We start from the raw sequence: 19,847 nt of genomic DNA, 5'->3' as shown, positions 1-19,847 counted from the left end.
TATTCGCGAAGCATACGAAGGATAAAATACTTTTGTTGACAAAATGGTTACGAGAAAGGAATTCGAGATTTTGAATCTTAATAAACCGAGGAAAATTAGTAGCAAACTTCGTAGTTGTATCACTTTTTATTATCGTAAATTTGCATTATGCGTTTGAAATCTCCTCAGGCATCGCTGTGCATTAGAGCGAATGGAAAATCCTTGTTTTGATAATGAGAAAAATGGGAATTCCGCATCTTGTTTCAACGTTGTCAGAGTATTTTATAGTGTCAACTTATCATAAATAAAAACAATATATAAATAATTATTCACTTTATTTCTTGTCTGGTGCAGAATCAAGTCGTAAATTTTACGTTTTGAATAGCATTAATAATGAACTAGTTCTCCTGTAATAGTCGTTGCTTTTCTGTGAATTACTTCTCAGTGTACATGGCTTACTAAGTTTTAACGCGAGGTATCGTATTTTCCTTAATAACTCCTTCGAAACAGCACATACATAGGCCATTAGTCGGTAAGAAAAAATTATAAATAAAATATTTGTAACATATTTAATATAATATATAGGTTATAGATAAATAAAAATGGATATGTTTAATATAAGTTAAACGAAACAATCTAAATTAATGATTGTTTATATGAAATTTGAACATTTAAAACACACAGACAGAACAACTTAGCAAGATCGAGTCTTTCGAATTCTAAATAAGAAATATAAAAAGAAAACAAACGCTAAAACGTTTTGCCTTTTTCTACTTATGTGCGTCATATCGATAAATGATTTTTTTCCCATTTTTCTCACTCCATACTAACAAACAGGGCCACCGCGTACCATTATGTAGAAAATTCCTATACTTTTTATATGTTAAGGCCAAAGTGTCACGAAACATCTTACAAAGATAAAATTTATTTTATATTATATTATTTTTACTTCAGCGAATATGTATGTTTTATGTTAATTTGTCTCAATCCCATTCTTTGTTCATTTTTCATTCGTATATAAAAAGTAATAATTTAAGAGCATAACATTTTAAACAATATTCCTAGGAACAGGGGTGCATTTTTTTAATCGAAATTAATTATTTTGTTGTAATTTACAGATATCGTGGAAAAGTGTGCCTTTCTTTTCCACGCGGCGGCTTCGCTCACGAGCAGTGAATAATTAAGATTCGCATAATGTCAAACGTCAAAGATTCTAGTTCCGACACAGCGAGACGAATTTGAATAAAAACGAAATTAGATGCGGTACAAATGCGTTAAAATTCTATTAAGATAAATTTAATCGAGTATCTACTGGTTTTCTTTCTCCGAGAGTACCACAATTCCCGATCTTGACATTTACCACTTCGATCCGTTTTCAGCGAGGTAGTGTTTATTGCTCTTTTTACGTCGCGATGCCTTCGAAATCGATCGAACAAGTTTTTGTCAAATTTGGTAGTCGTAAACTAAAATGTCAATTTTCATTTTATTACATTTATCGTAGTGGAAGAAATAAATATACATCTTTATTGATAAATAAACGTAGAAAATGTATTGTATTATATATAAGCAATGCATAAAAAATAATGGATAGTATAAATTGAAGGCTGAAAATATAGAAAGCTACATTTGCAATACGCGCAGGTATTTGCAACGATATTAAATATTAAATAACTCCAGCTGTCCTTGTTTTCATTCTTCAATTAGTCATAAGAATGCAATCGATGAATATGTAACTTACAATGAGTATTATAATTTATATAACAGCATTTATTTTTACTATGGACCGTTCATTCTATTATACTTGATCGTTGCGCGCACACACACACACGCAAACATACATACACACAAAGTCACGCGCGCGCGTCCCAATTTTAAATACAGTTTATATTCGAGGCTAACTGCAAAAACACGAATGGACTCAACATAAATAATATCAAAGTAAAATTCTCGTGATAAAGTACACTGATAACGAGACCAGTTGCAGTTATTCGCACGCAAGAAATTAAATACAAAACTTAACCGACACGAAGAATAACGCAAGCACAACCCTTAAATGCATTGTAATATACTCGTTTCTAATACAACAGACATATAAATGCAAACAAGTGTGAGATTGCACTATCTGTACAAAAATAACTTTTTCATTATAATTTAATTTATAATAAGCACTTAGTAAAGCAATACTTTTATTTAAAATAGCAAAAAATAGAATAAATTCTTTTTAACTAGTCTTCCCCGGCTTTTTGGACATTAAATTAGCCATTTAAAAATATTTTATTATTTTGCCAAATGTAATAGATTTGAGGGTTGAAAAGACTAACTTTTGCGATTATTGTTTTCGTAATAAAAATTTTCAATCATTGTCAATAACAGGAGACTTCATACTGATTTTCCTGATCTTAAAATATTATACGTTGTTAGAGTCGCTATCTTGAGTAATTTTTTTTCTCTAGACTTATAATAATTTATAGAAAAAAATTAATTGACAATTAATTAGCATTGACATTTCTCAGGAAGTAACAAATAAGAATATTTGTGATTATTTCTTTCTTAAACTTAAAAACACCTTCGCTTGTCTTCTTCTTTTTTTAAACTAATGAAACATAAATATTTGGTCGTTATCTTTTAGTCACTGTTGACAGCTAGATCGCCATTTTGGTTCACTTAATCCATGATCCAAGCATCGTACGGTACTTGAGCGAAAATTCTTTCGACGAACGTAGACATTACTTGGACTAATTTTCTTCGAAGGTCCGGTTTCATCTCTTTCAACAATTCTTGACTGTTGGTATTAATGAACAGATTCAACGCAGCCACTGAAATTATGTTGGAAAAGATAATTTTAGTTAATAACAGTCGTGTTTCATATCATTGATATATGAGATTAAAACACGTATTTATGTAGTATTTAGTATTGTATAATAACATGATGTATAGAAATAGTGTAACAAGAAACAAGATCATCAATTAGCAAGAAACAATTCAGTTAAATAACTTAAAAAATTAAAAAAATACGACACTTTTACAATCATATGTAATGTAACACATAATTTTCCTTCTTCTAAAATACCTCAAGAACGCAATGATGAAAGATACTTAAAAGAAGTTTAAACAAAATTTTCATGGTTCTATTATATTTATTAAACTACGTAAAAAGATTTTTCGAAAAGTTCAAGGAAAAATTCAGTATGATATCTGCAGTAATAATTTTGGGAAGGAAATAGTTTGCAACAATTTGTGTCTCATCCTGTATAATTTTTTTTTGTATATAAGCTTGTACAGTAATAGAATATAAATGCTCGAATTTGTTAATTTACTTAATAAAAACTGTTAAACTCTTGTAATTAAATTTAATACTAATAATTTTCATGCAAATCACCTTAAGGGACTGCAAATTATTTTGTAACATATTCTTGTTAATTGTAATTTATTCTTGTAGTTAAATTTAATATTAACAATTTACATGCAAATAGCCCTAGATGACTGGAAATTATTTTAGTACTGCATTATGAAATTACTTTATTTATGAAAACAATCAAAATGAGCTTGACAGCAATTTCAAAATGAGTTATGATGAGTAATAATAGTTTCATTTACTTGAAAAAAATAAGTTCACAGATGCGTTATTTACAGATATGAAAAAATATCTGGAGATATTTTAGCATATATGATAAACAAATTTTCTTTTAAAAGTAATGAAAAAATGAAAGGTAACTTAAAAACCATGAGCTCTTCAAAAATTGTTATCATCGAATTTTCTAAACATAATGAAACGCTGCAATTTTTGTTTAACCTCTTTTCTACATGTCCTTCACAGTACTTGAAATATTTCACGTATAAGAAAATTTGCTAATTTTTTAATGGAATAATTTCACCCCTTTAAAACCAAATTATGGCACACTTATATTATAAACATTATCTTCTAACTATATACAAAATTCTATAATTTATTTCATTTTCAGATTGCTTAATCTTTCTTGTAAATACTTTCATCTCAATTATTGTTGTATTTGTTCTAAATGAAAAATCTCACTAATTTAAATATTTATTTGCATGATATAAATTTATGTTTAAATATGCTTCTCGTTATGCAAAATTAGTAACATGATTTTGTTTTGTTTAATTTGTAAATAAATAATTAAAATTTTGCAATGAAATCTCATTAATTAATACTTACGAATAATAGCATTGCTGTCGCGAATATTTTCAACGCCCATCTTAATGTTCTGTACACTGAAATCCATCTTAAGCTGCTGTAACCTCAAATAACGGCGTCCTTGGTATAAAAATGGCTTCGCCCTAATGAACACCTTGGCCTTGACACCTTCTGCAAGTATAAAAACATTACAAGTTGTACGACCTTTCTTTTTGTTGTCTAAAATTTTTACTCATATTTTCAGTTATTCTTTCACTCGTGGAAGAAATCTTTGTGTGTACGGCAATTATATTATTTTGCATAAATAGTAAAAACCTCGCGCAATAGGAAACTGTGTTTCAAATATTCAAGCAAGGTGGAAATCGATAAAACTGGTTGCATCCCACAAGGCAACGCATTGGAGGTCAATGGTACCATTCACATGGAAATACACGTAGATACATACAATAGCATACAGTGTCTCTCACTGCTACAATTAAATAAATAAGCTTTTCCATAAATCGATATTTGAAGAATTCTGGCTAATTTTCATATGTAAACAAACATTCGTCAAATGACGATAGTGAATTAAAATAAAATTTTACATTTTAAGGAAAATTGTTTACTTAAAGAAAAATTTGCAAATCGTTATAAATATTTTAATATATTTTTGATTTTAAAATTATTAGGAAATAATTATTGGCAAAAGAGATACGTTCATAACTGCCCATTCGATTCAAGGTGAATTGCGAAATAAAATATACCTAAAAGTCAGTTGGAAAGATATTTACATTGCGTCGGTGGTGAAAGTTGACAACGCTCTTGACTTTTACCTTTTCACTAAACCCACGATGTTCCATTACACCGTTCGCTTATCTTTTAAATTCTAATTGTGTACCTCTAAGTTCCATTACGTTAGTCGATTGTAATTATCCGAAGACTAAACCAATTAGAATTTTCACTGTTTCATTCGAGCCTTTTGCTATTACAATTTAATTTAATCCTATTGATATCTATCTCCTTTTATAATTCTTATTCTAAGAAATATTATTCGTATTCATTTTTTTGCCCTTGATGATTCTTCTCGTTGGAAAATTTACAAATTGAAGAATTTTGTGTAATAATAATTAGCTTCAACAAATCTTTTACTTTGTGTTAATATTAACAATTATATTCAATTCAAAAATGAAAACGTCAATATTGAACAATTGTCTACTAACAATTATGTTCTAAACCAGAATAACAAAGACGTAATTGATTTAATAATTTACCATTGGCATCAGATAATTTACTATGATGTTTATTAAATTTCGATATTTATGAGGAACATTATTTCTTCGCTCTTTTATTTAATTACTGATTGATCGTACTAATAAACTTACGCAGTATCTGCAAAAGTTAGTATTATTTATCCAACAAAATAATATTTCAAGGACACTATGTTATAATTGTACTAACCCTAATAATATTCTACAATTCTGCAGTTAAGTTCTTATCGTAAAACTTTATATTATTCATAAATTCACATTTAACAATAAATTATTATAAACTAACAATTAAAATAATTATTATATCATCATTATCATCATTGTAAACTAACAATTAAAATAGTTAGCAAGGAAAATATTATTCCAATAATTTCGCATGGAACTGTAACACATGCTATTTAGAAGAATGCTGTAAGTGTCTAGCGACTGGAAACAATCCTCGTTTCTTACCGTATTCGCCCCAATAATCGCCAGCGCCGCTAGCTTTCACTAAAAGAAGAGTGCCACTCGATCTGTACTTGGCCGCAGCCCTGATTTTTGGAATGCTCAGGGCCAACTGCAATTGCACCTCGTCGTCTGTCAACCTGGACCTTAAACCTGTCACTCGTAACGTGGAAACCCCTCTGGCAGTGATATTCTTGAACTGGGCCCTGTATCCATCGGGTCCCCCGCCAATCGCGATGTGAAGTTCGTCCAAAATAATTGGCTCCACTTCTGGATAGCCTAGTTGCGGTAAACCTAGGATACGACACGCGATAAATGAGTATATACACGTTTATTAAATATTGTAACAAATATATATGTATATTGAAATATGGTTTATTTCAATTGTTCGAAAAATTATGTAAAATGATAATAAACATAACGGTGCGAAAACATTTGTGAAAATGTTCGATAACGATAAATAACAAAAGTTATCGCATTGATTTATTTGAAGATGAGGAGCGCTTTAAATTAGGATTGGGTTTTTAACGAATTTTAAACTAATATTAAAACTTTATTTGATAAACTGAATAAAATAAATGTTTATTACCTTTTTCACTAATTTTCTATACTCTCGAGTATTTTTAATTAATGGCAATTTTTAAAAATATTAATAATCAGTTTAAAAATTTCTATTACAGAATATTAACGTAATTATTTACCCTACGGCGTAAGTTCTCACAGATCCATTTAAAGCAATAATTTCCAAAAGTGGAATAAAATAGCTTTTCCTACAGCTAAGCAAAAAGAATTCATTATTTTATTCAGACAAAATATTGCTTTAAAAATTAATCATTTTCCAGTAATTATTTACGCTGCTATTTAGCATAGTTTTATACTTAAAAGACAGCGAGAAAAACAGAACGTACTCGCAAATATGCCAATTAACTAAATTTATTATTTACTTAATTAAGAGTAATATGAAAAAAAATGATAAACACTTTTGTGTAAATTAGCAGATATTTTTATGGCACAAATATGTGTTGTGTTGAATTCAATCTGCGTGAATGACCTGAACGTATTCCATCAGGTAGTCGTGTATAGCGCGCGAAGAATGTAGGACACTGGGTGACCATACGAATACACCGTTATAACCTGCTTCTTTGCCGCCAAGTTCTTTTGTACCGCCACGTTCAACGACACCACGTGTTCCTGCGATATGTAATTCTGGACTTTCGACTTCCGTATTTTTCTCTGAACTACACGCGAATCCTACTTTTAGAAAACGGGAACGTCCTTCTCTCGTTGTTTTCGGTGTACCGTGTGCCTAGTACCGAATTATTGAAATACGGGGTACAAGGTGATCCAAATTCCAAACTATTTTAAAAGTTTTTACTTGCAACTTTTCACATTTTGAGTTCTAACAATTATACGTTATTTTACTGTAAATATGATACGTTTAAATAGTGATTGTTTTACTGTATATAGAACAAAATTAAGAAATAACAGACATAAAATATTATCAATGAGTAAATAATTAGCGTACTTTTTTGGGTTTATTGGGTAATAATGAATTAAGTGGAAATTGAGCGTTGTCAATAAGTATGTAATTAATGAATTTTTATACATTTGTTTAAGATAGTGTCGTAATTGTATAGCTACAGTTAGTAATATAATTATTACCGTAACCATTTTAAACATCAAACTAGAAATGTAAATATATTACACTGAAAACACTAAAATACTAATTACATTAAAATTATACACTAAGTACAAAAGATATGTACCACAGTACTTAATTAATTTTATGAAACTACTCAACTATATATTTTTCATATTTAACTTATTATTAATATTTAACAAAAGATTCAGGGAATAACAGCAATATCGTAATGTTCTCCGTGAATGAATCTGTTTACTATTTTCTTAAGTTGCTTTTCCATAAATTTTTAAGCAACGTAAATAGACAATCTCAAAATACTTTATCATTTTGCAAAAATTATTTACATATAACTGTACATAAATAAATAAATAAATTTATTTAGAAATGGGAAGTTCAATATCAAACAATTAAAAGTCGCGTATGTAGAACACGCAAACAAATTGTGAGCCACAATTAAAATATCGTCAATTTCATATTTCGCGGGCCAGTGTTCCACATTGGGAAATGTAATGCTACATCGTCGAATAGGAGCGCGGCGCGTTTAAAAGTTGCCAGCCGAGAAAGGAGGAATAATGTAATTTCTTACCGTGACGGAAGTTCTCGGAGAGGACATTGGCCGACCTAGCGAGGCAGCTCTCGAGATTGAGATCCCTCCTGGAGCACGGCTCCAAAAACTCCAAACCCCTGTATCTACCGATCGCCTGTACGTCGATCAGCAGCCAACACGCGCACACCAACAAAATACTCTTCATCGCGACCTCTTCGTTCCTCGGACCGTTTACTCGTTTAGTGTCGACTTAGTTCGAGCCGCCTCCGCCTAGTCGATCGAATCTCGCCGCGTAGAATGACCGAGCGCCAAGGATGCGCCAAGCCTTATACCACCTTGACATTGCCCCCGCTATGCGTTCGAGGCTTCCCAAGCCTCGCTTAGGGCAAAACAGAGCCCACCGATTAATCGCGAGCCTCCCCTACCGAAGGACTTTCTTCGACACTGGAATTGCCTTCCAAAGATCTTGTATTATATAATTGCCAAAGCCAATCGGTATCTTTCTCGGCTTGTTGTCATTATCGACGATCTGCTGAAAGTAGACATCATTTCTCTATCGATCGTTTTTACGCAATTTGTTAGGTGGAATTGATTATTTTCACGTAATGATCGAAAACAAGGTATTTCCACTTTTATTTAGTAGTTTTAGTATTGCTTCACGATATAACTTTATTATAACTTCCGATGCAAATAAATAGTATGGCATGAGAATTATTAAATTGAAAATAATTAGGCGCACATCAACACTAGTTTCAATACTTGATAATACTTATATCTTAAAATAAATCGCGTTAATGAATTATGAACTATAAATTGAAATTTAACAGAAATAACCATTTTGCAATAATGTAAATCGCGATACACATTTTTATCGTTAATTGAAGAAAAATCTGTAGTAGTATAATTTCAATAAATTATACTACCGCAGAAAAAATTTGAAATTTTACTTAAAAATGTGCTATTTAAATAAAAATATGTGAAGGATAATGAAATTACCTTTATTAAAAGTTAATTAATAATTAGGGTTTCGAATGTTATGTGTGTGGAATATGAATGAATGAGTTTTTCGCCTGAATGTTTTAATATGTCAGTTGTAAAGAACTATCTAACGGTTTATAAAATCTTGTAATTGTCCTTAATTAATAAATATCCTACGTATATCATCATTTTATGATATTATTTTTCCGTCAAATTGATTCAGTCTCCCATACATTTCGACTTCTACGAAAACCAAAATGTTTGTCTGCAAAATGATTGCGTTTTAAGATATAGAGGTCAGTAGCGAAACGATGTCCATAAATCCGTGCTTCCCTCCGACTTCTCTCTCTAAACGTATTACATCAAGACGATTCGGCACGGAGCACGACACATGTTAATTATTATATTTTAGCGGTTGACTTTCTCAGAGCCGCTCGTGAGCCGCGACTTTCTTCGACGCGTGGAAAACGATAGGGGCAAACTGGTTCGCGAAAAATGGCGTTACTGGCGGATGTTGCCAGGATTCTTGCGGATTCCTCGTTACAGAGCGTCGTAAAAATTCGAGTGCCGTGTGATCACTGAGACGTACCTCGTTGATGAGCCGACAACTTTTTCTCAAGAAAGTTGTCCGGTCCTCTAAATAAATGATAATTCGTCGTGATAATTCCAATCCTCTAAATAAATGAAAACGAAGATATCGATTTAATTTCGTGATTGTTGGTTATCTTGAACCAATTTTTTTTCTTTTTATATCGCCGTCAACCTGATAGCATAGTTTCTTTATATGATATACTTGACCTGACAATTTCTCCAAAATCATCTATTTCGTCTTTACAATATTTTAATGTTACTTTAACTTTCTGGAAATAGTTAAAAAGTAAAGTGTCTTTGATTTATAAAAATAAACATTTTTGTTAACATTCCTCTCGTCGTGTTTCTCTTTCTCTACAACACGTGCAAAAGTGAAATTGCTTTAGAGAAGAACGTATCAATTTGGAATTTGTAAAGTGTTACGTACAAGCAACTGTAATCGACATAATTCGTTTGATAGAAATTAAGCTCGAAGTATTGTATTATACGATGTTATATGTATAACGAACGATAAAAATTTCAGTAGAATACAACGAAAGTAAGCGGATGTGACTGGTGGACGTCAGAAAAAGTGAGGTGCGTTTAGCGGAGAATGTTAAGCACCGTTAATAAGCACCGCAACTCGTGATCACGATCAAAATCGGTCGTGATTGAACGGATTGCGACTGGAAATTGAACAGTAATGTATTTGTTCAACGTCATGTTCTACGTAAAATATACGCTTACAGAATATTTCATAACTTAACGATAATTTTCTGCTGACATTACTATCAACGTAAATGTTTCGTTTTATAAATGTTTAACAGTACTGTTGATGTTAAGAAATACTGATTCTACTAATAATAAGAATAATAATAACACTACGAAACAGGACATTAAACATACCAACATTTATACCTGCATAATTACAATATTTCTGAATTAGAATCTTTTGCTTGTAAAATGAAATCAAGGATATAAGTACATTATTTCTATAATACATATTTACTTTTCCCCTCTTTTTTATTATGTTTTTCATCTTGCTCTTCTAGCATTTTGTTAAATTACGTTTAATCATTTTTATATATTCTCCGATCAATTATTTAGTTAATTTACTGTACGAATAACAGCTTTATAAAATTGCATATGTTTGTTATATCAGTGTGCAGCAAACTATATGAACTCTACAGGACGCTGTCATTACATCACTCTGTAAAAAATGTTCTTATTAAAAAAAAAGTCAAAACGTGACATAAAAAAAAGAATAAGTAATAAAGCTATCGATTATTAAAAATTCTATCAAAATTTCTCTTGGCTCATCACTTCGTAAATTTCAACGTCGAACTGTTTTTAGAAATTTCAACATTAAAGTTGATTACTACGATTATTAGTATCTCCGCAATTGGTACACCTAACCGATTAACAAGAACCTCCGCAGAAACGATCAAGATACGCCATCGACTTAAAGAACCATACAACTTTGCTGCCACGAAACGTGACTTAACAGCTATGACACGCAGATACTCTACTTATCCTCCACTCGAATGGGACTTCCTTTCGTCGGAAATCATCAACAGTGCGCTCGACGAGAGTCGATGCGTTGCGTATAAGAACGCGAGGTCAGAGACCGTCAACCTCTCAAGGCGAACGGCTATCCTGACAGAAGAAGGAAGTCCTACGCCTGGTCATTTTCTTTCCTATCAACGGGAGAAGGGAGAATCGCGATTCTATCCTGAAAAATCGCGGATCAATCCTTACATATAATTTACGATTAAGACGTAATCGCACTCGTTGTGTTTTACTTATCGATTCGTGGATAGACCGCAAGAATTGAAACTTGAACAGATCATTTGAAATAGTGAGATTCGCAACAAAATCAAGTAAATTGTAAATTGTTGTATTAGCGGCCTTGAACGATAGCGCGTAAACTGTGGACGTAAAGGGATAATCAGGAAGTCCTCACGATGAAATGCGGAAAGTTACATTTGTACGTTTTGACGTCACGATTCTCGAATATACAGGGTGATCAATTGAGTTTTTGACAAAGTAAAAAATGTTTTAATGTACACGACTATGTTGTAGATGGAGGACATGTTTCAGTGACTTTAAGATCGACTAATTGATTTTAAATTGGAATAATGGTGTAACTTGCTAAAGAAATTTGTACCAGTTGTTCTAGTTGAAATTATTATGGGAATAGTAAACAATTTTTAAATGGTATTAACAACAATTTTTAACACTCGATAGAATAACTTAATATTTTGTCAAGGTTAACTACATATATGTGACCTACATATATCTGGCCTAGAGGCCACTATCAAACAGTAAAAAAAAAATGCGAGTTTCCACTTAATACAATTTAGTTGATTTTATAATCATTTAAACCTCTTCACTTATATTGTTAGATTTCCTCTCTAAAATAGTACATTTTCATATCTCTTTCTATTTCGAAGAAAACTCAATTGATCACTTTGTAGAAATTGTTGGATGTCAATTCATTGTTTCACGAGCCCTACGAGTTATCGTCCCTATCTTTTGCAAATACCAATTCATTTAAAACAGTCATATACCCTAAATATTACTCATCCCTCGACTCACTTCGAATCTGCGCCTAATCCCTGATCATTGACTGCGCCTTCGAACCGTTTAAACTATTCCTTCCCAAGCTCCTTACAAAAATTCCTTAAATATCAGGCCCAAGAAACCAGAGCAGATTTTCATATTCATAATTCAGGGTTAGTACTTTACGTTAGAAACTTACCTTCCGAGTAAAACCTTTCGTTGGAATTTAAAACGAGTTTTACTTGATTCCTTCGACTGTGTCCTGGGAATCCAACAGAACCACCTCGTATAAATATATTTTGCGCGTCGACTGATCGGGGAACACGATTAATAAGGAGGAATGGCGAAAACTGGAAGCGTTGAAAGGAGCAATAAATTGAAGTATCATTTTCGATAACAGTACAGTAGTCCGACCAGCTTTACTCGTGTATACGAAGGTCTAAACTTAGCTTCAGGAAGTCGTAGCATCATGAAATATAAACGATAACCTGTGCTGATAGACTAGTACTTGATTGGAATGGAACAAACTAACCAGTATTTAAATCCGACCAGTAATTGGAAAAATTTTACATGCAGCATAAATAAAATAGACAGGTAAACGACATATGAATACATTTGCAAGTTTTCTATCTGCAATTATTCAGTTATTAAAATTTAGTTATATATTATTTAGTTATACAATTATCAAAATGGATTTAGCTTTAGAAAACTTATAGATGGATAGTATGGTTTTTGATTTTGCTTTTTATGTACTCTGCTGGTCGACAGATTGGGATCAATTTATAGATTTTATTCGCACGAAATTTGTTTATAAATTCTATATTGATATTACATAGATATTAACAGTAATTTCCATTATTTTCATTTAACTGTGATTGCAAATTTTATGAAATTTTGACACTCGGAATACACTGTTGGAATACAAACTTTATGGTGATGTATATAAAAGTGAAGATCGAAAATTTTATTTATTTGCTTACAAGTGAATTGAAATTTCTACTATTCATATAATTTGCTATGAAATTCATCATGTCAACGAGTGCAAAATTCAATAAAGTTCAAAATAAATGGATAAGTTTCTTATCTTTGTATACCATTGAAGAGTAAGAGGAATAATCAATTTCTGAGAATTTTCTAATTTAAAATACGTTTTGCTTGTGACAAATGGAATCAATATACAATAAAATACAAATTCTCTGAATAAGAGATAAGATTAAAGGATTAGTACATTGGTTAAAAACAGGGAATGTGCACAAAACAAAGAATTTCCATTTTTTCGCTCAAACGTAAGTTTCCCTCAGTTTCTATCTCAATGCATTATTTTGTAACGGAAATATTACAAACAAATAAAAGTATGAATAAATAAAATATAGAAACGTTAGAAAATAAAAAAAAATTTTCTATTTTCTAAGTGAACAAAATAAATAAATTAATATTAATGATGCAAAAAAACAGAAGTATGACTTCACAAATTAAGAGAAAAGACAACAATTTTTTGAAATATACAGGGTATTATAAGAAAAACCATTCTGTTTGTCTTGCCATTGTCTTAATAAACATAGGTTGAAAAACGAACTGTTTATGAAATATAAACACTTCGCTTCACAACATTATGATTAATTTCCTTATATTAAATAATTTCTGAACGACCGCTTTGCTTGTTAACTTTTGTCGACAACCGCACCGCTGTTTTTAATGTTAAAATCGCGATACATTACTACGTTCTACATTCTTCTGTACACGATTAAATCTTCTCCAGCAGGATGTATCCTCTTCTCTGATCTCACGACTCATTTTATACTTCTGTAAATGTCTTTCAGCAAAAGTTACAATTGTTTAACTCACACTGGGTTCCGCACTGGGTTGGATAATTTTCTCAAAGGGGAAGTTACGGAAAGCGTTCCCAAAAATTCCCGTGAATGCTGTGGAGACGAGCTCGTTGATCAGACCCCTAACCATCACAAACCCTGGCTGCCATGCGTCATTTATTACTCTGAGAAGGGCATTCTCCAGCATTTGTCGACCGAATAGTAAATTCGTGATATGAAGCTTTAAGTCCCTAATGGATTCCACGTCCACGCTTACTTTCATCTTTTGACCGGGTTTTCTGACAACTGTGGTTGTTTGAACAAGATCATCTGAAAGAAGAAAATAAAACTCTTAGATACTTACATCTCTACACTTTTCTTGTGTATGTGTTAAATATTAGATTGGTACATAATGAATGTCGATTTTTATATGGTTAAACTTTATCATTGAAATTTTACTAAATTTTATAATAAATATTATCCATATATATATTTGTAATTAAAATAAAGAGCGGATTCTAAGCTTTAAAATTATTTATATATTGATAATATTTATTTTAAAATTTATTAAAATTTTAAAGATGAAGTTCAACCATATGAAACCGGGTATTCCTTTTGTACCGACCTAATAAAATTGGAATTATTTTTATTACTGCCACTTTGCATAGTTAAATAAAAGATTCGTACAACTTTGCGCACAGAAAACAGTTATATGTATATTAGTGTGTGCAATGAACGTATTAAAAATTAATAAAAATATAAATCGTAATGCGTAAGACTGCGTAAAAATGCGTAAGAAAATGAATGATACACATTGTTCATAAAATTATACGGTATTTTTACATTTATAAAACTCTGTCTGCATATGCAGTAGTTGTTTACTTAATTAATAAAAAAATTTGCTCTAAAAGGAGTAATCATTTGAGATTTAAAATTATAATACAAAGGAAAATGTATTATGAGTTCCAAACATTTATTTTACGAACACAATTGTTTTATAACGTGTTTATATTATTGTGATACGAACAGCGAGAAAATAATGGGTTATTCTTGGACTTTTAGATACACAAAGTGTGGAAAATTGAGCACTGTTTATACTGTTTCACAAAAATTACATATATTTACATGAGAAGTATGTGCGATAAAATGATAAGTATAGTTTTATTCAAAAAGAAATATTTTATTTAAATTCTAATATATTGCACACACCTTCCCTTTCTTTACATATATGTATAACGTAATATGTATATACATATGTATATGTAAAATTCTTTCGAAAAATATTTCTTCAAATTTAATCTCAGCCTTCTTCAATTACGGTTCTTGATTATTCTAAAGCATTAATTTGATTGCTAGACTGATATAATAATGAATTAATTATCCCTATATATTTTCTATTATAATATTTACATTTGGATTTTTTCTGACTATTAAAAATTGAAATTTTCACATCGTTCGTACAAAATCATTTTTCACAACTTTTTCAGTATAGACAGCTGCATTAATTCGTTTAATATAATTGACTGATTGCCAATGATAGCCACTATTAGAATATGGAGGAAGACGACGTTTTCCAACAATAACGGTTTATACTTAACAGACCTCATAATTAATTATATTCATTTTATGATGACTTGATAAACATTCAATGTATTAGAGCAATTCATTTGTTACATATATCTAGATGCAAAACAATTTTATTTCTTAAAAAAAGTGCAAACTGTAATTGAAAAAGTTTGCATGTTTCAAGAGAACTTTTTCAAGAATTTATATAAGGTTCAGTGTAAATATATATATTATCTAGAAATTATGGAAAGAAATTGAAACTGTGTATAATATTAAAATTAGATTAAAAAGAACTTGTTATCCAAAATCATCATTAAATCATCATTTTTCTTGAACATTAAAAGTCTAAGGGTGTTCTATCATTTCTTGAATGTACATACACATGTATATATATACATACAGTACATGTTTTCTATCCACATAAAGATCTACACATTATCACTAATTTTACTTACATAGGGCCAAAGTGAAGTATCCCTTGTTGCTCGTACTAGAACCAAACATGTTCCCCTTGAACTCGTACCACCCTGATAAAAACTTTTCAGGGAAACTTTGGGTATAAACTATCTAAAATATTAAACGATAATGACAATAAATGTTTAAAGTTATACGTAATTCTTAAGAATAAGCTACTCTTAAAATAAGAAATAAAATAAAATAGTTAGAAAGTTTAATAATAGAAATAAAAAACCAGCGATGTAAAAAATTTGAAAATTGTACGGGAGGAAGAAAAAGGGAATGTAACAAATTTTCATGTATTTTCATTAAAAGAATAGACTGATAAGAAATTGATAAAGTGTTTTCGGACTAGAACAGCGGTTAAACTTCTTTCAGTCACAGTGACACCCTTTTATTCTCAAGATTATTTCACGACTACAGATTTAAAAAGAAAGTGAAGATATAGAAGTGAATATTTTTTCAGGAGTAGTACGTAATTTATTTCTTTGGCATGCACATGAAGAGAAGTAATTTTAAGATTTATTTTAAGTGTACAAAAATGAATGAAATCACGTTTTAATGAGATGGGTGTGCTAAATTTTATCGCGCTCAACATTTCGGTTTACGACCGATAGTTTAAGAAACACCGGATCAGATTAATGTTATTTTATAGTAGAGCTTTTAATGATCAACGTTTACCTTATGGTTTGGTACATCGCTGACGAATTTCGTAACTTTGCTGGCGGTCCATCCACTTTCAGTGACGTTTTTCAATGTTAAGACAAATCCGAAGTTAGATATTCCCCGTTTCACGGACACCTCCTTGGCAAAAAAAGGATCGAAAGGTTCTACATTGTACTGAGGGAGGCCAGTTTTGAAGTAAGGCTGAATCCTATTTAATGCTTCTCGTATACACGCATCGAAACCTGCCACATTCGGATGGCAATCTTTGAAATAGTCCTCTGAAATAAAAAAAAAGAAACTTTATTTTCGTGAAAAAAGATTAAATGAAACCATAATTATCTATTTTCAGTATGGTACAGCAATGAGATATTATATATAATAATAATTAGCAGTTAATCGAAGAAAAACGATAACTTGCTATACGTATACTTGAAACTATACCTTGAAAGAAAACAAATAAAATCGTGCATTCAGAAGGTAAGAAATAGGTAATTATATTTTAAAATAATAAAATAAAAACGTAATTAATTAATAGTGCAGCGAAAAAGCACTTCGAAAAAGCACTAGCGTATCACCAGGACTACACGTATGTAAATGCACCAGAACAGCACGCGATGCTGTTCCAGTGCTGATACCGCGTGCCAATAACGTTCATTCATGAATTCTCTCAGTAATAACTGAGAGTAACTGACACTTTTCCATCCAAATTATAAACGAATATTTTTTATAAATTATTTTTTATAAACTAACTCGACACAGCGATTGTTAGTTGCAAGTGAGAATGTAAAATATAAATAGAGAATAAAAATATAAATAATAAATACTACATATTGTACAATTTGAATAAAAAAAGAGCTTTTAATGCTCTATTGCATGCATTTTTATAACGATTTAAAAAATGTATATATGGCTTTCAGTAACTATAATTGTTGGCTAACAACAACCAAAATGTCTGTCAATACTCAATATGTTAAACATCTGCTGAGATCTGACGGTTTTAATGTGCACGGAAATACAGTTTCCCATTATAAAATGTCAGCTTACGCCATTGCTTAAAAAATTCATGAATGACCATATAACACGCGTAATTCGCTAGTGGTACTATGGTCGCACATCGCATGATACGCTGGCGCCCCAAGAACGAGCTGTTACTGCGTGCCATCACAATCATCGACGTATGCGGACATAGGTGACTATGGAAGTGATGTCACACGGCGCAAGTAACATCACAATGCTTTTACTGCGACAAAGTTGTGTTGTTGGGGTTTATGGGGTGCAAGAAAGTATAGATGAAAAAATACACAAAAGATCTAGAGAAATGTTTAAAGAGTAAAACGAATCCAAAGTTTATGATTCCATTCCATTAACTGCATTTATAAAATATTAACCACTTCAGAGTCATTGGCACGCGTGTATAAAATTTAGTCAGGTTTTATGAAAACCCTGTATGAAATCCCTGATGATGTTGACACACGTAACTCTTCGTGGTTCATTAATTTTTTATTTATTAACAATTAAATGTTATGGAATATATTTTCGGAACATCCTTTCCGAATTTCCCCTTTTAATAACTCAACAACTCAAATATATTTTAATAATTTCTAATCTATATAAAAAAAAATTATAATGAGGAGAGATCGATTAAATTAACCTTAAAGTGGAGAACGTGATAGTTTCAGTATTACTCTTTAACGATATTAATTATAGTGTCACGTCGCTAAAGAAATCGCTATACTCGATCCTAATAATCGAATGTGCTAATCCTGTTGATGTTAATGAACAGAGGAAATAAATTTACGGCAGCACCGTTCAGATAAAACCGAGCCAACTCTATTGTCAGTTTTCAGTTTAATTAAGCACATGGTAACCGTACGCTAACCATACGGAGCAGCAATAATGTTCAAGAAGCCGTTGGTTTCGAGTCAAGGTTTAGTGTTATTCTTTTATTAGATGGATCTATTAGACGTTCACTTTCGAATCAGTCGTGTCACTGCTTCCATTGTGCAAGTCGAGGCGCTTCTTGGGTTTATCATTGTGTCATCCGAGAATGCACTTAGTATCATTTTTTATTTTTTCACTGGTTTTTCGCATCCAATCAGTTTTGATGTTCGCCTCTCTCACGAAAATTCGTAATATTGCAACAGATCAATCGGCTTGTTTTAACAGAATGAGACATACCTATCAGACATTTCGTGTTTGATGGGAAACACATAATAGAGCGGAATTTAATAAATAACACGAGTTCACACATCGATTAGACTAACAGACTTCAACTTTTTACGAACGAGGTACAATCACTTAAATACTTTATTTAAAAAAAGCCAGCAAATATAAACTAGATAATAAGTATTATAAAATGATATCAGACATAAACAATTGCATTAAATTATAATAAAAATGGAAAAAGAATTCATTTTCACCACAGTCTACCAAAGAAACGGTTTGAATTATTTTCAAAGCACATTCAAACTTCGTGTTGTCAAATGAAAAACTATTCGTTACACGATTACGTGAGAATGTAGCCAAGATTGTTCAGCATGTTCAACATTTCTCAGTGGTTACTTCTTCAAGCAAAATGATCGTTGCGAAACAATGCTGCGATAAAGAAGAAAATCAAGAAAAACAAGAATATTATTTCCTTGCATTGCAGCGAGCTACCGCTTGCGTCATTTACCTTCTATTACATTTGTTCCAATGAATCTCACATTTTCATTTAATTCTTAAGCAGGTCAATCGACGTAAACTTTCTTTTTCTTTTCGTGATTGTTACATTGGCAGTAGAAAATTTTGGTAGCCAAAACGAACCAGAATCACGCGTGGTGAAAGTTACCAACACAAGGACCCGATGTTATCCAATATCATGGTAATATTTTCGGCGTGCATCTGTCGAAACTTTCATTCACGTAACACGTAAAGACGTTACGCGAGGAACCGTAGAAACGCTGAGAAGCATTGAACACGGCTAACAATGAAGAGTTGCGTGAATCGCATGTATGGTAAAGTGCTGGCGCCGGAAAACAAGATTTGTTCGATACGGTTCTATTTGTAATGATAGGAACCTGGATCCCAGCTTTCTTCTTTGTTCTTCCATATTATTGTTCAACTTTTACCAACGCAGGTACCTTGTAAAGATAATTTTCTTCTGAATTTATTTATAATTACCTTAGTCTTAATAACATAAAAGTTCTGGATCAGATTAACATAAAAGTTCATTAAAAATTGAATT

At 31.2% G+C, this 19,847-nt stretch overlaps 4 protein-coding genes across 5 annotated transcripts in view; all 4 read right to left on the bottom strand.

Annotated features, from left to right (window-relative positions):
• Hs6st (heparan sulfate 6-O-sulfotransferase) overlaps positions 1 to 8,771 on the bottom strand; it is a 209,845-nt gene extending 201,074 nt beyond the window's left edge. For both annotated transcript variants that reach the window (XM_076906944.1, XM_076906945.1), the window contains exon 1: positions 8,766 to 8,771. The gene's annotated coding sequence lies outside the window, so the exon portion shown is untranslated. The remainder of the gene's footprint in view (positions 1 to 8,765) is intronic.
• Positions 1 to 19,847, bottom strand: part of LOC143430606 (circadian clock-controlled protein daywake) — a 210,144-nt gene that overhangs the window by 10,450 nt on the left and 179,847 nt on the right. The gene's annotated exons all lie outside the window — the stretch shown is intronic.
• On the bottom strand, positions 2,564 to 8,293 carry Jhbp2 (Juvenile hormone binding protein 2). Its single transcript, XM_076907105.1, has 4 exons — positions 8,055 to 8,293; positions 5,833 to 6,120; positions 4,157 to 4,306; positions 2,564 to 2,795 (listed from the first exon to the last, which is right to left on the bottom strand). The coding sequence occupies exons 1-4, from the start codon at positions 8,218 to 8,220 to the stop codon at positions 2,644 to 2,646; spliced, it is 756 nt and encodes a 251-aa protein (XP_076763220.1). The 5' UTR covers positions 8,221 to 8,293; the 3' UTR covers positions 2,564 to 2,643.
• On the bottom strand, positions 13,916 to 17,500 carry Jhbp16 (Juvenile hormone binding protein 16). The gene is made up of 7 exons (XM_076907272.1): positions 17,495 to 17,500; positions 17,368 to 17,444; positions 17,222 to 17,314; positions 17,030 to 17,062; positions 16,637 to 16,919; positions 15,955 to 16,066; positions 13,916 to 14,263 (listed from the first exon to the last, which is right to left on the bottom strand). Exons 1-7 carry the CDS (start codon positions 17,498 to 17,500, stop codon positions 13,962 to 13,964), a joined length of 906 nt encoding a protein of 301 aa, XP_076763387.1. The 3' UTR covers positions 13,916 to 13,961.

The sequence above is a fragment of the Xylocopa sonorina genome, chromosome 15 (genome assembly GCF_050948175.1).
Source record: "Xylocopa sonorina isolate GNS202 chromosome 15, iyXylSono1_principal, whole genome shotgun sequence".
Taxonomy (NCBI): Eukaryota; Metazoa; Arthropoda; class Insecta; order Hymenoptera; family Apidae; genus Xylocopa; species Xylocopa sonorina.
Note: the sequence above shows the minus strand (reverse complement) of the source record. Positions and strands in the feature narration are given on the sequence as shown.

Coding starts and splice junctions, on each gene's coding strand:
- Jhbp16 (XM_076907272.1), bottom strand. Junction 16,920..17,029: donor TATACGTATAGCAAGTTATC/GTTTTTCTTCGA, acceptor ACGAAAATAAAG/TTTCTTTTTTTTTATTTCAG. Junction 14,264..15,954: donor ATACTTCACTTTGGCCCTAT/GTAAGTAAAATT, acceptor TTCTTCTTTCAG/ATGATCTTGTTCAAACAACC.
- Jhbp2 (XM_076907105.1), bottom strand. CDS start 8,220: ATGAAGAGTATTTTGTTGGTGTGCGCGTGTTGGCTGCTGATCGACGTA. Junction 6,121..8,054: donor CTCCGAGAACTTCCGTCACG/GTAAGAAATTAC, acceptor GTCGTATCCTAG/GTTTACCGCAACTAGGCTAT. Junction 4,307..5,832: donor CGATTATTGGGGCGAATACG/GTAAGAAACGAG, acceptor TTATACTTGCAG/AAGGTGTCAAGGCCAAGGTG.